Source organism: Rattus rattus, chromosome 7 (assembly GCF_011064425.1).
Source record: "Rattus rattus isolate New Zealand chromosome 7, Rrattus_CSIRO_v1, whole genome shotgun sequence".
Lineage (NCBI taxonomy): Eukaryota > Metazoa > Chordata > Mammalia > Rodentia > Muridae > Rattus > Rattus rattus.
The window spans coordinates 129,428,694-129,450,488 of NC_046160.1; the positions used below are offsets into that span (position 1 = coordinate 129,428,694).

The 21,795-nt window shown below is 50.5% G+C and overlaps 1 protein-coding gene across 2 annotated transcripts in view; it reads right to left on the reverse strand.

Annotated features, from left to right (window-relative positions):
- Positions 1-9: 9 nt before the first annotated feature.
- The window catches only part of Ppp1r13b (protein phosphatase 1 regulatory subunit 13B), a 71,209-nt gene continuing 49,423 nt past the window's right edge, over positions 10-21,795 (reverse strand). The window contains exons 5-16 of one of the 2 annotated variants that reach the window (XM_032908522.1): positions 20,540-20,641; positions 17,939-18,113; positions 16,675-16,871; positions 13,889-14,029; positions 11,088-11,268; positions 7,807-7,973; positions 7,008-7,509; positions 5,339-6,105; positions 4,717-4,854; positions 4,511-4,644; positions 3,149-3,315; positions 10-2,214 (exon numbers count right to left, since the gene is read on the reverse strand). In XM_032908522.1, coding sequence (XP_032764413.1) covers positions 1,934-2,214; positions 3,149-3,315; positions 4,511-4,644; positions 4,717-4,854; positions 5,339-6,105; positions 7,008-7,509; positions 7,807-7,973; positions 11,088-11,268; positions 13,889-14,029; positions 16,675-16,871; positions 17,939-18,113; positions 20,540-20,641 — 2,952 coding nt within the window. In that variant the 3' untranslated portion in view covers positions 10-1,933. Of the gene's footprint in view, positions 2,215-3,148; positions 3,316-4,510; positions 4,645-4,716; positions 4,855-5,182; positions 6,106-7,007; positions 7,510-7,806; positions 7,974-9,613; positions 9,719-11,087; positions 11,269-13,888; positions 14,030-16,674; positions 16,872-17,938; positions 18,114-20,539; positions 20,642-21,795 lie in introns of those variants that run through there. The other variant, XM_032908521.1, reaches the window with a different exon arrangement.

Here is a 21,795-nt window from a genome sequence, read left to right on the forward strand (position 1 = left end):
AAAGCCATGTGTGAGAGAGCGGTTTATTGTGCACGTCACACAGCATCGGTGGCGTCGGGATGGCAGAGGTCGCTCACAGGGCATCACTTTCGGTGCCACCCTGAGTGATCACCGCTTGGCAGCTGACCACAGACAGCACTGCTCCCAGAGCCCACACGGATTTACACGTAGTTATGCACAAGACTCATGAAAAATAAAGCCTAAGGCTTGTGTTTCGATGAGAAGAAACACTGCCAACACAGTCCCGGTAGTTTCCAGGCCTAGTTGAAAAATAACCCTGGTGTATAAAAAGCCTGTCTACAGCGCTCAGGCTCCAGGACACAGAGCCCGCCTCACTTGGGATGGCGTCCCAGGTTGACAGTTGTCGATCCTGAACCGGGCTTTGCCCAGCCCACCACAAACTTAACTTAGACTCCTCATCGCTCAGACTCCCGTGTCTTAGCTACTCAGAATAGAATGAGCTTATGCCAAAAAGGGGAGAATAAATGACGGACGCTGTGCAGCTAGAAGCCGTAGGAATCCGAGAGCCCCATGTGCTGAGGCGTGCGAGTCCAGCCACAGCAGAACGTCATCAGGTAACTAAACAGAGCAGTCTCCAAAAGGGCTCCTTTGGTAGTGAAAGGAGAGGATTTTGTGAGAGGCGATGTGAGAAAGGACGACGGTTTGAGACTTTCCAGGGAGGGGTAGCCCAGGCCGCCTGCAGCAGCTTGCTCTTGCTGAAGGTCAGACATTTAACACGAGAAGGGGCCTCTGGGCCAAGTCAGCTTTTGTCTTCATTGGCAAGTCAGGGCTCATGGTCATGACTTCTTACTGGCAAAAGGGATGGATGTTTTGGAAGCTGGGTATTTATTCAGATTTACAGTAATTGGCAGAAATGCAGTCCTCTGAAGGCAAACGTACTAGCTCTCCCAGTCACTGCAGACGAGGAGGCCCTCACCTGGGGAGTTGGGGTTCACATTGTGGATCCTGTCTGCTAAAGTGAGCACCATGGCACCATCCTGGCTTCAGTTTTCCAGGGCAGCAGGAGGCTTCTCCTGGGAGCAAAGGACTGGAACTGCAGGGGCTCAGGCAAGTGTTCGCTGCCGGGGCTTGATCCGTGGATACAACTGGGAAGCAATGGACAAGAGTTAGGGCAAAAGATGACTGCGAAGGATTTGGTCTCTGGGTTCCACTCCTGTCACCACAGCGTTATCTCCAGGATGTGCTTGCTCAGACCTAGCCTCAGCTGTCCCCTCCACTAAGACCCAAGGATCTTGTTCATACATTCATCACCCCTGGGAACCTGTCACTGTCCCTAGACCCCTCGGTGTAGCACCCATGCTGGCTCGTGTTGGCATCTGGCAGGTTCAGAGTATCTGGGAAGGTCTGGCGGGAGGTGGCACTTGAGTAGAGGCAATCTCTCTGTTAAAGCAGACGCCACTGTGGATGCAGCGTAGCCCACAACCGTGGCCACTCCTTTCCACTCCTTTCTTTACAGCTTCCCTTGTGAGCAGTCAGGTCTCTAACCAAGGCAGGCAGTTAAGTTCTTCTGCCTTCCAGGGGCCAGGTTCCAGAGGCTGGGGATTTGGCTCAGTGGTAGAGCCCTGGGTTCAGTTATCAGTTCAGGAGGGGAATGGGTGGTTACGAAACCACCAAAGCACAACACCATCACCAAAGCAACCAGGCAGTAGGACTACAGTGTGTACTTCACCAAGCTCTGGAGAATCCAGATCAGGGAGAGCTAAGTGGGGTGGCTTAGTACTTCCCAGAGTTCACCATGAGCGGGGCAGACTGAGGTGACCCTGGTGGTCTCTAAACCTCACATGGTCTCCATTATGTGGCCCCGTCTCACAGCTGTAGGGACTCGGGGACTTGCCCTTATACAAAGCAGGCTGCTGGGGCTTGGAGAGAGGTGTTCTGTTCTACCTTGATGCCAGCAGAACTGAACCCCAAGCTATGAGTGTCTTGTGACTTTTGTACAGGTCAACAAGACCAGAAGACTCCAGCATGAGAGCTGAGTGTACGGAGTGCTTACCCCAAGCAAGTTTTTGGGCACATAGCCCTCCCGGTCCCCAAGACGAGCCCACCACCACTCGGTCTCGTTTTCGTCTTTGCGCCTCAGGATGGTGATGGCATCCCCTTCATGGAAGGACAGCTCATCGTTGTTCTGGGCTTCGTAGTCCCACAGAGCATACACAATGCCTTTGTTCATGACCCCCAGCTTCTCTTGTACCCCTGGGACCAGAGAGGGATACAGGTTTCAGCAGAGGGTGACAGCAGAGATAAAGGTGACGAAACTTCCATCACAAACCAACCTTAGGCACCATCAGAGGAGGAGCTGTGACCACCGAGTAGGGGTGCAGCAGCTGCACGTGGTGCTTTGCCCCTGGTGGTGCGACACAGGGTCTCCTGAGTGTAACACCACACAGGGTCTCGTGTGACTTTCTCCCTACCAACCCATGTGACTGCAGCCTCTTTCCCACGTAGGCTGCCAGGGCCTGTGTGCCTGTCCAGCTTCTTTAATGCCCAAGAATTGTGTTGCCTGCTGCTGTGGGAGTTCAGAACAGGCGAGTTTGGCTGTCATCACTTGTACCATCAGGCCAAACAGTAATTTCCCAAGTTGTATGCTGAACAAGTGACTTGTGACTACTTAACAGGGGACATGGTTGAGCTTCCCGATTTTGTCGCTGGCTACAGCACTTAATTAGGACGTGCCCTTTACTCTCCAGATGTCTGAGGTCTGAGATGGCCCCAGCTCCCAGGGGGAGCAGCCCTGCTTCAGCTCATGTACGCAGCAGCAAGTGTGGAGGCCACTGCTACCTGGCTCCCCACTCCTGTGACCCCAGGGCACCAAACAAAGCATCCAGGGCACTCTCCCTCTTCAGCAACTGAACAGAATCCCAATGTGATTTCTGTTTTCTTTTGTTAAGGCAGAGTCTCGCCACGTACAGGTTGGCCTGCAGCGTCCTAAGCCTTCCGAGTGATGTGGGTTCATACCACCCAGAGACAAACAGGGCTTCCGATGTTTTGAGGGTGAGCATAAAGGCAGTGAGCACTTGAGCATGATCCACTCACTGAGCCGGACTCTAGCCCAGCAACAGGACAGACAGACAGACACAGTGCCGCTTAGCCGGGGGAGCGGCTGGGCACACCGAGCCCCCGTACGTACCGTACAGGAACTGAGAGCACTGGATGTAGCCCTCCTCCATCTCCTCACACTTGTCTGCAGCGGTCTCGATGTCACTGATGGTGGAGGCAAAGATAGCGGCTCCACTCTCCACCAGCTGCTTGCAGAGGTGGACACTGTTGCAAGAGGCGGCACAGTGCAGTGGTGTCCTAGAAGCAGACGGGAAACAGTCAGGAACCACCCGCTCCTGTGTGACGCCACCCTCTGAGAAGAGGGACCACAGCTGTGTCAGGCAAGGGTCTAGGTGCTTTGTTAATTTTATGTGTATGGATGATTTCATGCATGTATATTTGTGCACCGTGTGCAAAGGCCAGGAGGAGGGTGCAGGGGACTCCTGGGACTCGGTTACAGATGGTTATGAACTGTCGTGTGGGCACTAAGGAGCAAGCACTGGGTCCTTTGGAAGAACATCCAATCAAGCACCTCTGGAGCCGCAAAGTTCTACTTGTTTTTTTGTTTGGCTTTTGAGACACTTTCTCTGGCTGTCCTGGAACTTGCTCTGTAGACCAGGCTGGCCTTGAACTCACGAGATGCTGCCCCTGCCTCTGCCTCCTGAGTGCTGGGATTAAAGGTGTGCACTACCACATGCTTCCACATCTCTAGTTTTAAAGTGTTGATTCATACGGATTACTTGTGTGTAAATCTTTGGAAAAAGGTGACAGGGTGTGGATCAAGAAATGGGCTGTAGGGGTTGCTAGCTCAGTGGTAGAGCGCTTGCCTAGCAAGTGCAAGGCCCTGGGTTTGGTCCCCAGCTCCGAAAAAAAGAAAAAGAGAAAAAAAAAAAGAAAGAAAAAAAAAAAAGAAATGGGCTGTAACAGTGGACACTCCTGCACAGCAGTATCACATACGTACACATTTAAAGACAGGTTGATTTACAGACAGCTAAGCTGACAGTTGTGTATGCACATCCTACGCAGGCTCCTGTGGAGGCTAAAGGATGACACTCAGGTGTTCCCTTCAATTGTTTTCTAGCTTTTTAAAGATGATTATTATTCCTACATTGCTTTCCCATTATTTATGCACTTTACACCCCAGTATCAGTCCCCTCTCCTCAACCCCTTCTCCCCACCCTGGGACATCAAGTCACTGCTAGGTGTTTTTCACTTTTTGGATGCACGTCTCACACAGAATGTCCGGGAACAGGAAGGGCAAATGGCTGCACCAGTAAGGCACATGAGGAACACACATGGCGGCAGGAGGGAAAGGACTGAGCAGCACAATGCTGCAGATGGCTTTTCTGGGAATGAACGAGGGTATTCTTCCTCTCCAGATTCAGTTTTCTGAGCTCACTTCCTTTCGTAAGGGAGGGGGTGGCCTTCCATCCCCACACCCATGGGTTCTCACCATCCATCACTGTCTGCAGCATTCACATTGACACCAAAGTCCAGCAGAAACTTCACGATATGGTGGTGGCCAGCACAGACAGCATTGTGTAGGGGGGTGATCCCTTCGTCATTGGGTTTGCTAGGGTCTTCCACCTAGGACACAGAGCATGTGAAAGCCAGCCCTTCAAACTCCCAGCAGCACAGACATACGGGAGCATGGCTCACCTCATAGATGATCCTCTGCACTAGATCAAACTCTCCTTCCAGAGAAGCATCTAGAAGCAGTGCCAGGGGGTTGAAGCGCACTCTCAGCCCATGCCCTGTCCGCTCAGAGTTAGGCTTCTTCAGGTTGGTCCGTTTGCTCTGTAGGTAGATGGAAGCAGTTCAGCCTCACGGGACCTACCAAGGACCAACCGAGGACCAACCCAAGACCCTGCTGTGGGAGGGAGGGGGTGGCTAGAACTAAGGCAGGTCTCCAGGAGCAGCTCTGGTGGCTGCCTTAGGGTCTGGCTATCAGTGGAGTGCAGTGGCTGCCTGCGGGAGGGAGTGTGGTAACAGCCACACTGCTGTATCTTCCCACACCAGGTATCCTCCCCAAGGGAGTCAGCTTACCCCACTGCCGGGACACACCCATAGTGGCGGCTCAGAGATCCCCGAGATGGTCCCAAGCCCTCTGCAGTGTCCACAGTGACACAGTGACTTCCTCAGGGAGGCTCACTGCTTTTCTCCTTGTCTGCCATCTGGTGTTGGTGGCATCTAGCTTACCAGGGCACCATGTGCTATGCTTTGGACTATCCTGTCCCATCTAATTCTGCATGCCTGGCTCTGGTCTAGCAAGGATACCCACCGCAGATGCTGTTGGAGGATGGACGACAGGGGAAAGAGGTGCAGGAAGGACCTGATCCTCCTCGGAAGGAGCCTCAGCCACAGGACTTGGGATCTGCTCTGTGGAGGGCACCGTGGCCACATTGTTGTTATTGTCCTCAGTGGGCTCAGCAGTTTGATGAGTTGTCTGGGGACAAATGAGCTCCTCTGGCTCAGGGGAAGGTAACTCATTGTCATTGGCATCTGAGGATGGGGCAAGCTCATCAGGAAGTGGGGCCGTGGGCCGGGGAGGGAAAGACTCATCCAAGTTGCCATTGGCATTGGTGTTTCCATTGTCCACATCAGCTATGGTGCCCACAAAGTCCTGTGACGGGCTGGGCTGGTAGAAAGGGGTACCCTCCATGCCGCCAGCCAGGGTGTTGAAGCGTTGATAAAGCAACTTTTGAATGTTGGGCCCTCCAGGGCCCTCCGGCTCCGTGATAGAGCTGCGCTTCTTCAGGGGTCGGGGTGCATTGGCCAGCTTCCTGCGGAGAGCTTCCAGGTCCGCATCGCTCTGGTAACGGAGCGGGGAGTGTACAATGGGTGTGAGTTTGGTGGGACTGAGCGGCCGTGGCAGGCTTTCCACCGTGCTGCCTTCTCCAGGCACGCTGGGGCCTTCCGGCTCTGGCTCCTTCTCAGCACATTCTGAAGGTGGCTGCGGCTGTGTCGTGCCTGTGCCCAGTGACCCATGAAGAAACGGTAAGGGCGATGGAGACGCTGACCCTGACGGTAGGACAGGTTTACCATACACTGGAGGGGAGACAGAGGACAGAATAATTTCATCCCGGCTGCTCTGACAGGAGCATCTCTCCCTGGCGCTGTTGGTTCTGCTTTCTGAATCCACAGCAAACCTTTCCCAGACCCTTGCTCACTCCCTTTTAACTGGATTCTAGGTTTGTTTCCAAAATGGGGGTCTTTCAAAAGGAAAGGATGCTGACCTGAGTTTTCCCACTTTGATAAAGTCTTCTGTTTTCTGGCCAAGCAAAATGCCAAATCCACTACATCTCCACTCATGCCTGGGACTGAGCCAGGCAACATGGAGAGAGACACTTACCTCTTTGGAACAGGATGCATTTGATCTGTGGCCCAAGAGCTTCTCCCAGGGTCAGAACCATGCCCACAGACCATACTACTTGACAGGTAAACACACCCAGGAATTGAATTACAAGTTTGGATGCTGCAGCCCTGACCTGGCCCACAGGACCCTCCAGCTAGAATGGGAATCTCTTGGACCTCATGAGGTCCGTAGAGCTGTGCTGTATCTTCTCATCTGCCTTCCTAGAAGGGCCCTGTTCAGTCACCCACTCCAGGATGTCCCTCCTGGCAGCTCCTCACTGCCCATGCCCAGGATGCTTACTTAGCAATGGCCAGCAGGTCCACCCCAATCACTGGATAACTAATAGCACAAGTTGCCCTGAAGCAGGAGGAAAATGGAAATTCCGGAAGTGTCATCCTGGGTGACGGATTTACTACTGGGTGATGTGCGGACACCCGCCCGGTGGTAAGTCAGGTGACTCACCTGAAAACTATTCTGCATCTGTCTCTTATTTCATCCCAAACCGACACCCCGTATTTTAGGTAAGAATTACGTTTTATCGTAAGTAGCCTGCAATGGCTCCTCCATTTCTGAAAGACTGTTGCAGCCAGCATACCTGCTTTAACTGACTTGTTTAGGGTGCCATGTGCTGGTGGCTGGTAATTCTTAGGTGGCGTGGCTTGCTGGAGGTACATGGAGTATATAGAGCTTGAGTTTACTGTCTGAGGTCCCTTCCTGGGAGACTGTGGCCTTGACCCTTTATCAGCCAGGAAAGGCCTAATGGCCACTGTGAGTGGCAGCTCAGGTTTTCCGTCTCCAGCTGGGAAAGCAGGGGGCCCCGCTGGTGGGTATGTGGGACTTGGTGGCACGGAGATCCTCTGCTGAATCTGCTGTGAGGAGCCGGGCTGGGGAGCGCTGCCCGCTGGGGGCAGTGGGGCGGGCTTCTGCCGACTCGGTGGGCCTGCAGCAGGTCTGGGCAAGCTTCCTTCTTTCCTCCTCTCCAGGGAGCTTGTTGACCCTGGGCCCAGGGGCCCAGGGCTTGGATATGTCCCATAACTTGGGGGAAGTGGCTTGCCTACACCAGGTATGGGAGGTGGCCCTTTGCCAATCTCGATGCCCTAAAGTTAGGAGTCAAGAAGAAAACAGTAAGTTACTCTTCGGAAGGTTACACACACTTCTTTCCATTTAGAACAGCACAGTACAATTTGTGAGCCTTAAAAGGACACAGGACACACTAGTGGGCTCATTATCTAACTGAGCGTGTTCAGGCACCTGAGGGCCATGGCTCTCTACGACTCAAGCCATGAAGGGGACACAACAGGAGTCCCTTGCCTTCATAGGTCACACCCTCGAGCTGAAGATCGGAACATAAGGGAAACTCTCTGGGGCTCCGTGATTAAAACCAGACGACATACCAGCTTGTCTGTAGCTCCCAGTGCGGACAGAGGCAAAGGCTGGCTTGAGATGGCACCTTGCTTTAGGGTCCCCTCCATGCCTGAGTCCTTCCAGTCCCCACCAGCCATCTGAGTCGACTTCACTGAAGCAGAATTCTGCTTTAACGTTGGCCAGTTTCCATCATTAGCTTGAAAGTAGCATAGAATTTAAATAAAAACAACAAAAGTCTTGAGGTTAGTGGAGGCAGAAACAAATACAGCACCAGGGCTTCCAACACCCGCATGCTTATGCATTTGCTCAGCAGCCCACAGGCCTGCCTGAGCCCAGGGAGCTCCTGGCCACTGAGGTCAGCACTCACCACACAGCAAGGCTGTGCTGTGCAGCAAGGGCTGCCTCACACTGGCATCGCCACAGCACAGAACACAGCAAGCTCCGACCCATCAGGCACCGTTTATAAGCAATCACACTCAGCCATAGGAAAAGACATCATCTGACTTCATAATAGATTTGATTTGTGTGATTTCCATTATTTAAATAAAATTTCTCCTTTAATGTGAGGGTTTCTTGCTCTGTAAAATAATTTGTGACCAAGCACAAGAGGCCAGTCCTCTTTCTGACTGGGAAACAGCATAAGCAGCAGCTAACATTTTGTTGCAATGATTAGGAAGCCAGTCATCACCTGCAAGTTTCCAGGAAGCCCACAGAAAGATGTTTACATAGAGCATTTTTCCAAACTGAAAAGGAGTCCACACGAGTGGCCTGAAACTGGGTCAGCCGTTCGCCCTGCCTTAGGCCTCTGCTCCTCTGACAGGCACAGACACTTCTAGTCCCAGGACAGCTAGCTGTGAGCAGGGACAGCCCATGTGGGGAGAAGTGGGCAGCAGAACAAAAGTCATCTGTCCTAACTGCTCCCAGTCCTAAGGGTGAGCCTCTCCAGAATATTCCGCCAGACCTGCGGGACCAGTGGCATGTGCTGCAGGGACAAGCCACTCCGATGCTCTAGCTGCTCTGCGCCATCCACAGACCACAGTGCGAGCGAGGCCAGGACCGCTGCAGAGGCTAACACAGACTATCACTGTGCTTCAGTCTGTCAGCCTCCTCTGACAAGCACGGGAACGTTCACTCCCTGCTGGGCGAGTGACTAGAGTATGGGCTGTATGAAACTCACCAGAGGCACCCAGGGGAAACTCAGCTTACTGGGAAGGTGAGGCCAACCGGAGATCCATGGCAGGTAGGCTGAGATGGGATTTTCTGCTCTCAGGGTCATGGGAATCAATGTGGCTGGCTGCTCATTGGCCTCAGAAATCCCGCAGCAATGCGAAGTTTTATGGGAAGCAGCCATGAGCGGATTGTAAGAAACTTTTTCCTCAGGATAAGGGAGATGCTAAAAGTAGCCACTTATCCATAGTGCAAAGCAAAGGACCTTCAATTATGATGAGAATCAGGCTTCATAAATAACTCAAAATCGCCACTCTTTTTTCTGAGTTAAGGTTTCACTACATAGCCCAGGCTGCCCTGGTGTGCCACGATGCCCAGCTGTGCACCTTAATTTCTTGAGAAATAAGCGACTCTCCTCTGCCACAAACATCTATAGCACAACCCCCTCCATGCCAACATCTTGGTGACTAACCATGTCTGGATGACCAAGTAGGGGCCATACCCCCCAATTCCTCAACTGGGCTGGAAGGGGCAGGTGCATGGCCCAGAATTGCTTCCAAGTGCAGGGGTAATTAATTAACAGTCCTTTGTCAGTTTGGAAAAACAAATGATTGTTGATTCAGCGTGTAACAGATCAGAAGTGCCCCACTAAGGTGTTAGGTGACACACAGTTTACAAGTGGGCTTGCAGAGTGCCCTGAGGAGCCGCAATGAGGCCCGATGTCCAGGTCTGACACTGTCCATGTGCTGGTCCCTCTGCATCTACTGTAGCCATCTAGGTAACAGAACCAGGAGAGTCAACATGGATCACAGTAACCCTGAGGATTTCTCAGCCTAGCTCCATGGCGGAGATCCTGACCCCAGGTTGTGTTCACACAGGAAACTATATGAGCTGCTTTTCAGCTAGGGGAGGGAGGGAGGGAGGGAGGGAGGGAGGAGGAGGGTAGGTAAAGGCATCCTCTGGCAACCCTATGAGGCTACACGGCACTTAAGTAGAGGCTGGGAAACAGGTGGCATTTTCAGCTTGGAAGTCTGTGTTGGTGTTGTTTTGGTTTTTTGGTTTCTCTGTGTAGCCATGGCTGTCCTGGAGCTAGCTCTGTAGACCAGGCTGGTTTTTGAACTCGAGATCAAAGCCCTGCCTGCCTCTGCCTTGCTGCCAGCTTGGAAGTTCTAACAGCCGATCCAACAGAGCAGCAGATAGCTATGCTGATCTCCACCACTGAACATCTCTACCATTGTACCACAGACAAGGGAGTCACCCTTACCAATGAATGCTGCAAGGTGGGGATCCAGCTCAACACAGAACCTATTTGACTGCTAAGACACGGCCATAAAGAGTAGGTTCCGGCCCCTTTACTGGAGTCGGGAGCCAGATGGCAAGAGTACTAAGCACAGTAGGTGCCGAGCAAGAGAAAGCTGTGACAGTGCCTGGCTTGGTGGTGTACACCTTTATCTCAGCAGAGCAGAGGCAGGAGGATCTCTGTGATCAAGATCAGCCTGGCCTACACAGTGAGTTTCAGAACAGCCAAGGCCACAGAATGAGACCCTGACTCAAAAACTCAACTCCTACTCCCCATGCCCAGAAAAGGCAGCAGCACTAAAGATTGCCACAGACTTGCTACTAACACGAGGGCGAAAACACAGAGCCTCACATCGGGAGAATGACAGTTTCACAAATATAATACGCCAGGACACATTCTTGATTCCGTGTATACAGGCCCACCCTTGTCACTGTAAGGAAGCCCTGATATTTTAGACAGAGTCTCCTGTGTAGCCTAGGCTGGCCTTGAACTTGTGGCCATCTTCCTACTTCTGCTTCCTGATCACTGGGGTCACAGGTGTATGTCCCCATACCTGGCATTCCTGAATTCTTAATCTGTCAGTTTAAAAATAACCATCCTGTCCACCTGGAGAGCCCTGTGCCTGGGTGGACACCACGCAGGGAGTGCTCGGAGCACAGGGCTGCAACGACCAAAGGAAGGGGTTTGGAAGTCTTCCCTCTCCTCTCCCGAGTGCTGGAGAGCCAGCCCCTGGCTTCATAGCCACACCTATAATCCCACCCAAGTTTGTGGATTTTCTGACCGTGCTGTATGTACCTTGACACACTCCTCCTGTGCTCCCCGGAGAGGACTGGGGCGACTTACCAGATTTGGATCTTCCGTGGGCAGCACTCGAGGCAATGGTGAGAGACTGGGGCTTTACAGGATCCCCTGGGAGAGGAAACCCGCCAGTACTGGGAACCTGGATATAAGGACCCACAGCAGCGACCCGGCCAGATGTGCTCAGGGGTGACTGTGGTGACGATGTGCCGTTCACACGGTTCAGCTGCAAGGAGAATGAAACCAAGTCAAGATGAATTCAGTGAGAGACAGGCTGGGAAAGAGGGAATCACTCAGCTTAGAAGCTGAGTATAAGCTGGAAAGTCCCTTGCCTGAAAGACCAGCATGGCGAAGGGGAGTGAGCCTTCGGAGAACTTGACTTACGCTTAACACCTGCCCACTGGTGAGCACTGACAATCAAAAGCTGCGTGATACTAGCACAAGCTCTAGAACCCGAGGACGGCCTCCCTCACTCAGGGATGAGAGCCCCTGCTGTGTGGACACCCGAGGACTGCCCCCCTTCACTCAGGGATGAGAGCCCCTGCTGTATGGACACCCGAGGACTGCCCCCCTTCACTCAGGGATGAGAGCTGCCCCCCTTCACTCAGGGATGAGAGCCCCTGCTGTATGACACCCGAGGACTGCCCCCCTTCACTCAGGGATGAGAGCCCCTGCTGTATGGACACCCGAGGACCGCCTCCCTTCACTCAGGGATGAGAGCTGCCTCCCTTCACTCAGGGATGAGAGCCCCCTGTTGTAGGCACAGATAAGCCTGCTTGTTCCCTGAGCATGCCTTCAAATCCTGTCACTTACTGTGCAGTCTCAGGCTAGTAACTTAGCCTCTCTGAGCCTCTGTGTCTGAATCTATAATTAGGATGAGAGCTACCATAAGGATGCAGGGCAAGTGTTCAGGTGACACTCCAGTCCTGATAGGGGCTCTGCATTTCTGAGAGAAGTTCTGCTTTTGTAAGAAAAGGTACAACTAAGCAGAAGTCACCCACCATGTGATACTGACCAAGATCAAAAGCAAGTCCAGCAGGATCCTAACTAGAGGACCACAGGCTCCTTATGGCTCCTTGCTAGGAAGGTTCTAAGTAGGGAAGCACGGATTCCTAACTGTGCACTTGACTCCACATGCTGGGAAAGGTTCAAGACCTTCACAAATGCTGAGAAGTATCGTGGAGCTCTTCCAGGAGAGCCACGGCTCTGCAAAAACACAGTCTTTCTCAAGATCCCTGAGACAGAGTAACTTCTCTAGAAGCTATTTGTGCTCTTTCATTTTCAATCGTGTGTGTGTGTGTGTGTGTGTGTGTGTGTGTGTGCACATGTCACACAGCACATATGTAGAGGTCAGGGACAATTACTATAGGAATTGGTTCTTTGAGTCCACTGTACTCTGTGTGTCCTAGACTTGAACTTGTGTTGTTGGGCTTGGTGAAACACATCAGTCCTGTGATGGTTTGTTTTGTTTCCCCTTTGTTTGGGATGGTGGTGGTGTAGTTTCGTACATCTTGGCTAAGCCATGGTACACAGATAGGTGCTCAAACAGTAATTTAGATAAGATTAACACTTAATCGACTCTGAGGCAGATGGCACTCTGTAAGATGGGTGGGTCTCACACAGCCAGTGCAATGCCTTGAGAAAAACTGAGGTCCTCCAGAAAGAGGGGACTCTAGCAGCCAGCCTGGTACTTAAGCTCCCAGGTTCTTTGCGCCATGGGCTTCAGAGCTGCCGGCCTTATCAACACGTAGGCCGGGCTGGAGAACTAACTGCCTTACAGGAGAGTACTGGCCGCTTTGCCAGTGGATCTGGATTTGATTCCCAGCATTCATGTTCAGTCCCAGAGAATCCGACACCGTCTTCTGGCCTCTGTGGGCACTGTGTGCATATGGTGCACAGACGTACATAGAATAAAAATCTAAAGCAGAAAGAACCCAATTCCTGAAGGTATGTTTTCTTGTCCTCTTCCCCTCCCTTCTTTCTCCTTCTCCTCTCTGAATAACTCTCCCCACCACACAATCTTGCCTCTCATGGCTTCTGTGTTGTTAACCTTGAGAGAAAAACATCATCTGAAACTGTGGTTACTAAGTTACTGGCCTGGGAACTCAAGTTTAACAAACAGGGCAGCTCTATGAGAACCACTGTTAAAGCCCAGTTCCTGTTTGCCACCTCCTTCAAATCCATCCTCCTTCAAATATGACGCCCACGCCCACCTCCTCAGAGTATCGGGGTCTGTCCCCTATCGGACTGGCTCAGTGTGCACATGGAGACTCAGGGCAGGGGAGATGCCTGGCGGGTGGGCACCTGCCCTGCTCTCCAACGTGAGGGCAGAGTGCATGGCTCCTCCCTCAGCCCTAGGTGCCCATGACATCTGACGGTTGGGTGTGACATCCAGTTAGACACAGGGCACAGTGCTTGTTCTCACTCACACACTGAGAGGCAAAGAAGGTGAAGGACAGGCAGACCCTGGACCATGGTACAGCAAGTCGCTGTGTCTGAACTAAGCAGAAGACTAGAACCATTAGCAACTGTCAACTCTGGAGAACAGGGAAGACTACCAAATCCCTGTGAATATTCCTGTCCTATTTCAGCTTTTGCTCAAAGTACTTACTATCTTTGAAATTTAGAATAGCAAGTATTTTTGAAAATGTAACTCTATATAGCATTTTGATCAAGGTTGTTGTTTAGACGTGATTTCCCCAGACTGGCCTCTAATTTACAAATCTCCTGCGTCCACCTCCTGAGAATTGCCACTCAGTATGTAGCAGCAGGTCCAGCAACAACGGGCACATTCAGATGAAGCCCGCATGGCGGCTCAGCTCACAACCGCCTGCTCTTGCACGTGCCTGGATTTTCTTGCCGTAAAGGCGCTCACGAAGCTCGCTGATCCGCTTATCCATCATGGCCACTTCCATGTTGCGCTTGTTCAGGAGCTCCTTTTGCTGCTGGAGCTTGGAATTCTGCTCCTGATTAAGCTGGTTACGAATCTGCAAAGCAGAAAACACAAATCAACAGTTGCATTGGCTACGCCCTGTTGGGTGTCCAGTAGGTGGATCCTACATGGGTTCCACATGTGAGTCACTGTGTCTCTCCAGGGCCAGACTGCCCTGGCCACGGCATGGCGGTCATTCACACAGCCGCAAGGTACTCAGGCTCCATCGATCCAAACGACAAAGACTTTAAAAACTGTAATCCCCGCTGGCTCAGTGGCACATGGAGACTCAGACATTCTGGAGAGCAGCCGTCAAGAGCTTTCAGGAACTGCATGTGCACACCTTTGATCCCAGCACTCTGGAGGCGGAGGCAGAGGCAGGTGACTGAGTTCCAGGTCACCTAGCTACACAGTGAGATATCGTCTCCAAATTAAAATAAAAGTAATAAAATAAGAGGAGCTCCTGGTAGACAATTCCATTTGTTTTTCAAAACTTAGCAACAGACCCGTGACCTTCCAGCAAGAGCCGTGATAAAGTGGCTGGTGAAGAAGGGTCTGAGATCACTGGAAACACCAAGCTAAACTGATAGTGACTAAGGCAGGGAAGGGAGCTCAGGCCTGCAATCCTAACACTAGGGAGACAGAAGCAGGCGGACCTGGAATTTCAGGCTACCCTTAGCTACTTGCACACTAAGTTCTGGGCCTACACCGACCGTGTGAAACCCGTTCTCAATAAAGAAACGACGAGCACTTATAGTCTGTAGCCATTTCTGAGTGTACACTTGATTCTGTTGTGTAAGGAATGGGCAGTATAGAGGATTTTTAATCCCAGTACTTGGGAGGCAGGGGCAGCTGGATCTCTGTGAGTAGAGTCCTCCTGGTCTACAGAGAGTTCCAGGACAGTCAGGAAACACAGAGAAATCCATCTCAAAAATATACCTCCCCCCAAAACAACAACAACAACAACAACAAAAAAAACACCCCAAAGATTTTGTTCTATAAAATCACTCAAACAAAAGTGACTACAGTATTTCCCCTTCTTCCACACAGCAGATGCTGACCGCCAGGGTGCATTTCAGTGTCACGGTTCCACTGACAGGTCTGCTTATGCTGATCGAGAAAACAGTGCAGAGGTGAACTGGCCATTATGTGATGGCCAGGCCATTTCCATAATGACATATGTTACAAATGCATAGGAACTAATTCCAAAATTCCTGGCTAGGGATAAATACATTTGCCGTGGTAAAGTAGTCCCTTTATTCGGGCTATAGACTAATAGGGACAGCAAGGAAAGCTTACACGACAACCTCAGATCTCTTAGTATTTTCTGTTTCTTGTTGGGCTGTTGTGACTTAGCTGTTTTGATAGGCAGTTATGGATGTCAGAGAAGAGAGTGGCCTGAAATGACAATTTTACATTTCTACTTTGGAGAATATTCAATTCCAAATTTTGATTCCTGGCAGAGTAATCTAGAAGCACAAGACTCTGTGCCTTTTAATATTTATTGTGTTTTCCAACGAGAGCCCCCCACCCCCAAGTCGTTTTGGAAAACAGAATTTATAGATAGAATGTTTATTTTAATAAAGTGGGGTACTTTCTAAAGTAAAAACTATATTTATATTAGTTAAAATGTCAAATTCTTAGGCAGACATGGTATCACATGCCTTTAGTCCCAGCAGAGGCAGGGAGGCAGAGGCGGGTCCATCTCTGAGTTCCAGGCCAGCCTGGTCTACAGAGTGAGGTCCACGCTATCCCAGGACTACGCAGACAGACTCTGTGATAAAACAAACAGAAGGATGGAAAGAAGGGAGGGAGGAAGGGGGAAGAGTGACCGAAAGAAAGGTCAAATTCTCACCTCCAGGGAATGAAGAAGGAGAAGGGGATGGAGGGGGGGAAGGAGCTGGCTTGGTGCTGTGTCTGCAGAGACCACCTACCGCTGTGGCAGGCACCTCAGGGGAGCCAGTGCACAGTAGCTTCTGCTTGCCTGAGTTCTGTTGCCAGGGACTGAACCCAGGGCCTGATAAATAATGGCAGGCAAGAACTCCCCCACTGACCAACATCTCAGTCTCTGTTTCTTGAGACAGGATCTTACATATATGCAGATTGCCCATGTTCTTCTTGCCCAATAGAGTTCTTATGGACCAAAAATATGACAAACATTTTCAACTAGTCATCCTCCTCAAAGCTCATGCAGGACAAGGGCCAACAGCACTCTCTGAGTCCTGGGGCAGCCCCTGCAGCAGCTCTATCAGAATCCAGGAGGCACACCCCAGGGCACTGAATGAGGAACTTCAGCTATGGAAGTGACGGGAGGGTCACAAAGACAACCCTAAAGTCTAAGTATAGTGCTTACTTCGCTGACAGTCCTAGCTTAGCAAAGCTAGGAACTGAATGTGGGTCTTCTGCAAAAACAGTGAGTGCTTAAAAGCTCTGAACCATTTCTCCAAGGCCGGGAGGTAGAAATGTTGAAGACTGAAATCTGACTGTTTTGTCTCCCCCTAAGTAAGTCCAAAGCCAGAGCCTGCACCGAGAAGGCACTAAGAGTGAGCCCTTTGGGGGCGTTTACATGTAGGTGAGTCAGAACTACTATGAGGGTAGGATCTATGGATCTGTTTCCAGGCTCTGAACACCCACGACATCCTAAGGACTAAGTCAGAAGGAGAATATCTGTATTTAACCATCCCAGACCCGGGCTCTTACCTGCAGCTCTTGGTAGAGTCGTTTTAACTCCACTGCTGCTGGCCCTGTCAACCTGCCGTTGTATGACTGGAACCCATTCAGCTTTCCTTTCTTTAAATCTTCTAGTTGCTGACTGAGCTGATCGACTCGTAAGATGGCAGTCTGAACTTCCTGCTTCTTTTCCTGGAACATGGCGCTGAACCTTTCAATCTCAGCAGCTGTCATTACCAAAAGAGAAAGATGGTTATTTAAAGGACATACTCTGTTTTCATTTCTAGTCATTACATGCAATTCTGGTATTATTTAGTGCAAGCCTTGGATTAAAGAATATGCATAAAAATAAAGTAATAAAGATGAAGTATATGTATAATCCAAAACAAGAGTTTTCCCTTCCAAGAGCCAGGGATGAAGGACTCTGGAACTAGATTTCCTGTGCAGGAGTAACACCCAACGGGCTTTGAAATCCATGATGTGACTAGTCACAAAGTCAGTAACTATGCTCCTATTAGTAACTGAATACTCTTTTGGGGTATCAGTTCAAGATCTAGTTTGGTCAAAACACTTAGAATCCGAGAGAGCAAGATAAAAGCTTTGTTGTGAGGGTCTTACCTATTGCTGTACCATTGAACGGGCATTAGCTCAACTGAGAGACAAACACCGCAAGCCCAGAGTCCACAGAAGCACCTGTGTGGCGTAACTGACCATTTGCTGGGATGAGGCCCTACTGCATGGTCTCTGCCTCTCACGGGCTGGGATTACAGGTATGTGCCACCATGCCTGGCTGTATGGCCATTTTAATGCATGGATGGAATTTAAGTAGTCAAACAAAACCAGACTACTCATTATAGCCCCTGGAGCAACCTGACACCGATCCATCACCACCATACCCAAAGGGCCAGAGCTATTCCAAGACAAACCCAATGGCATAGATATGCAAAAATCACCATAGTTTATCAAATTTTAAGTTCGAGGAGACAGATGTGAACCTCCTGATTAACCAATACACATTCATCAAATTAGATTTATATTCTTCAGAACCCAGGAAACTGAATTCAAACAACACCATCCTAGAACACAATCTCATTTGGACTTCATCAGCTTTTTTTCGGAGCAGAATATAGAGTTAAAGATGGCAGTTAAGCCAGTGAGCTCCTTCCCTTTTGCTGCTGGTGAGAGTTCAGAATGTGTACGATGTCATCTGGTTGACACTGGGACTGCCAGGCCACTGGCCTGTCTGCCTTGCCCTATCCCGGGTGTGGGGTGCAGAGGCCCGTGCAGCACATACACAGATTGCCGTTCATGATTTTGCTGTAGTCCACTTGTCCTCTCATGGCCCGGATCTTCTTCAGCTTGTTTTCCTGGGCTTCCACTCGTTCCTTCAGTTTCTGAAGCTTCTCATTCTCAGAAATGGACTGCTGCTGGCGGCGCTCCTGTTGCTTTAGGAAATGTAAACGCTGTTCCTAATAAAGAATGAAAAATCTAAGCTTTGCAAGTGGAAACTTGTGATTGCCTTTATACAGTAAAAACAAACAAAAAGCCTGAATGGACTCTACAGCATCCCAATTGAAGAACACTGGAGCAGTCAGACCACACAAGCTGACGTTCCTGGACGTCCCTATGTGTGAGACGTCTGAGCTGGGGGATCCCTAAGGCAGACCTGACTGATCTGCATGTCCAGCTCATCCTGGGGTCTCTGCCGAAGAAAGGGACTTAGGTCTGCTCCCGCATTTCCCTCTGCATGCCACAGTGTCTGTCAAGTCCCACCAGCCTTGCTCCTGCTGTCTGCTCAGGGATCCCGACACTACAAAGTCCTCCAAGGATCCCAACTCAAGTTCCTAAATGGCCGAGTGTCCTACAGGGAAAGAAGGTCGAGAGATGAACCTTCGATCTGTACCTCACACTAGGCAACCAAGGGACAGTTTGCTTTCTTCATGGTGCCTTAAATGGTGAAACGTTTTAGAGAATAGCAACCCTACAGTCAAATGCATGCAACACTTCTCACTAGTTTCTCTCCTCCTCATGTGAAAACACGCCTTAAAAGTGAGTCAGCAGTAAGTGTGTGGGGTCCCTCTGTGCACACAGCACCCAAGAGAGAAGAGGCTTACGCATGAATCCACAGGCTCTACTCACTACATTAGAGTACACTAAGGTGCAGAAATTCATGCTCAAGTATTTCAGACTGAACATTAACTTGTTATATTGTATAAAGAATCTACAAAGTTCTCTTCATTATATGTGTGTGTGTGTATGTGTGTGTATGTATATGTATGTGTGTGTATGTGTGTATGTATATGTGTGTGTGTGTGTGTGTGTGTGTGTGTGTGTGTGCAAGAGCCCACAGAGGCCAGGAAAGGCACAGATCCTCTAGAGCTGGAGTACAGGCAGCTGTGCGCTGTCTGATGGGTGCTGGGAGATGAATGTGGGCCTCTGGGAAACAGCAGTTACCCTCACCTGCTCAGTTCTCTCTCCAGTCTACAGTACCGGGTTTTCTTTTTTATTCTTGAGGTCCAATAAGCTTTGAGACAACTCATTTTACAATGTGTGAGTATAAGTGGGTGGGTCCATGTGTGCCTTATGTGCAAGTAAAGGTCAGAGGAAAACCCACAGGATGCGGCTCTCTTTCGCCATCTGCATCCCAGAGACGGAGCTCAGGTCATCAGGAGGAGTTGTCTTGTTGGCCATCTTATTGAAGATGTATTTTTAAGACAGTACAATCAGTTCTCACTTACATAAAGCAGTCAGAACAGTGAACAAAACATTCAGTAAGTGAGAAAGACTAGACTAGTCACTTGTTGACTGAGTAACTCTACAGAGAGGACAGACAGGTCAGCCAGATGGGTAAGGCACTGATCCCCAAACCTGAACCTCGCTCCTCTCCTGGGACCCAGATGGTGGAAGGAGAGAAACAACTCAAGAATCTGTCCTTTTCCCTACACATATGCCATGGCACGCATGCCACCAACACCTAAACACACATATAAAAGAGAAACACAAAATAGAGGCAATAAGCCAAGCTAGAATGTTCAGAGGCCTTTTGTTCTCTGAGAAAGGGATTCTCTGTGTAGCCCTGGCTGTCTTGGAACTTGACTCATAGATAAAGCTAACCTTGAACTCACAGAGATCTGCCTGCCTCTGCCTCTGCCTCTCTGCCTCTCTGCCTCTGCCTCTGCCTCTGCCTCTGCCTCTGCCTCTGCCTCTGCCTCTGCCCCTGCCTCTGCCTCTGCCTCTGCCCCTGCCCCTGCCCCTGCCCTGCCCCTGCCCCTGCCCCTGCCCCTGCCTCTAGAATACTGGGACTAAAGGTCAGCTGTTCAGAGGATTTCTTTAAAGTAGAAACACTTTAAAACATTTTTAGCATGAATAGCCCCCATGAGGGATGGGTAGAAGCTCTGATTTTTTTTCTAGTTGATTTTCAAAGCCTGATTAGACCATGATTTAGAAAAATCCCCAAACCCACTTTTGGGGTTTACCCACAAAAGCAGGACTTGGGGTAACAATGCCCCACACTGTAATAGCTCAGCATGCTCCATGTGGGAAAGCACTGGAGGGCCCTCTGTTACCCGCTCTCAGTCTTCCAGGCTCCGCCAGAGCTGTCATCAGACTGCCAGTCTCCTCCAGGACAGTAAACCTACTACATGGTGGAGACCACACCAGGGACACTGCCACATTCTCTCTGCCATTCGGTTCGATCAGTCACATCCCACTCTGTACGGCACGTGTACCGAAGGCTCTGATGCAACTCCAACATGGAGGGTCAGGCACGCGTGCCACTGCAGACGCGACAACACACACTGCTCACTGTCCTGCCACAGCCCCATCTCACCCATGACGGTCACCTCAACCTTAACGGCTGAAACCCACACTGTGAATTACGTCTCCTTGACTGTACCTTGGCAACCAGCATTTGCTGCTGACTCTCAATCTGCTGCTGCTGCCTGGCCGCCATGTCTTGAAGTTCTGAGAGGGTAAGTTCAACACGTGGGTTCCCAACCTGTGGAGAACAAGAGCACTCACTGGTACGTAACAGCCGCCTTTTGCGGAACGACCTTTCTCAGTGCCCGAATTCACACACAGCTCAGGTCTAGATAGGTGCCCAAGGAATTGGAAGAATAAAACTTAGTTTTTTCTGGACAACAATTTATCTTATCTGGCAACTACTTTTATTAAAGGTAAATAACAAGTATATTTTTCTAAATACTATTTTTCTAATGCATAAACCTCAGATATTATATTTAATAAAAACTTAGTATTACACGACATTTGCCAGTGTGCGTAACTGAAGCTCCTCTGGTTTGAGGAGGGATTTATCAGGTTTTATCTGGATTTATCAGGTGTATCTGAGCAAAGGAGGCGGCAAACAGTTAAAGACAACCAGAAGAGTAAACGTACAGACGACCCCACCCCCATTCACTCTCACCTGCTCTAGAGAAACTGAAACACAGATAGATTCCAAAATGCAAATATTCACTAAGAACCTTCTGTATGGCCCACCTGACAGACAGTGCATGTGGTTGGCCCCACAGAGAAGGAAGAGGTGGAGCACAGAACTGGCCGTGTACCCTTCCCACACGGGCGGGCGGGCCTCAGAGGCTCACCAGGCAGCTGCCAGAGGCACTCCACCTCACGGGTGGGAAAGCAAGGGTGCAGCCAGCCTGCACTCTTACCCTTCACACAGAACACAGCTCACTAAGCCCCACCACAGGCAAGACGCCGTCTCTCAGATGTGCTCCATGCACTGTGCACATATCCTTCACGTCTACGAGCTGGGTGTGAGGACCCAGGAGAGGGCCGTGGGAGAGGGAAGGATGGGTCCCAAGGAGGTAGCCCATAGAAGCAGCAGAGTTCCAGTCGAAGGGCCTGGTCTTTCTCTGAGCCCTTCCCTTCTAGCCAGGAAGGCTGTGTTGTATGGCACCCCTCGGACCCTCACTAACTACTTCCTACTTGTACATTTACACACACACACACACACACACACACACACACACACACACACACACACGTGATCCCTTTTAACTTTTTAACCTCTTACGATTGTCTGTCTAATTTGGAATTTGATCTTATGTGTATGACTGTTTTGCCTGTATGTCTGTCTGTGCATCCCACAGAGGCCCGAGGAGTCAAAGAGTTGTGAGCAGCCGTGTTGGG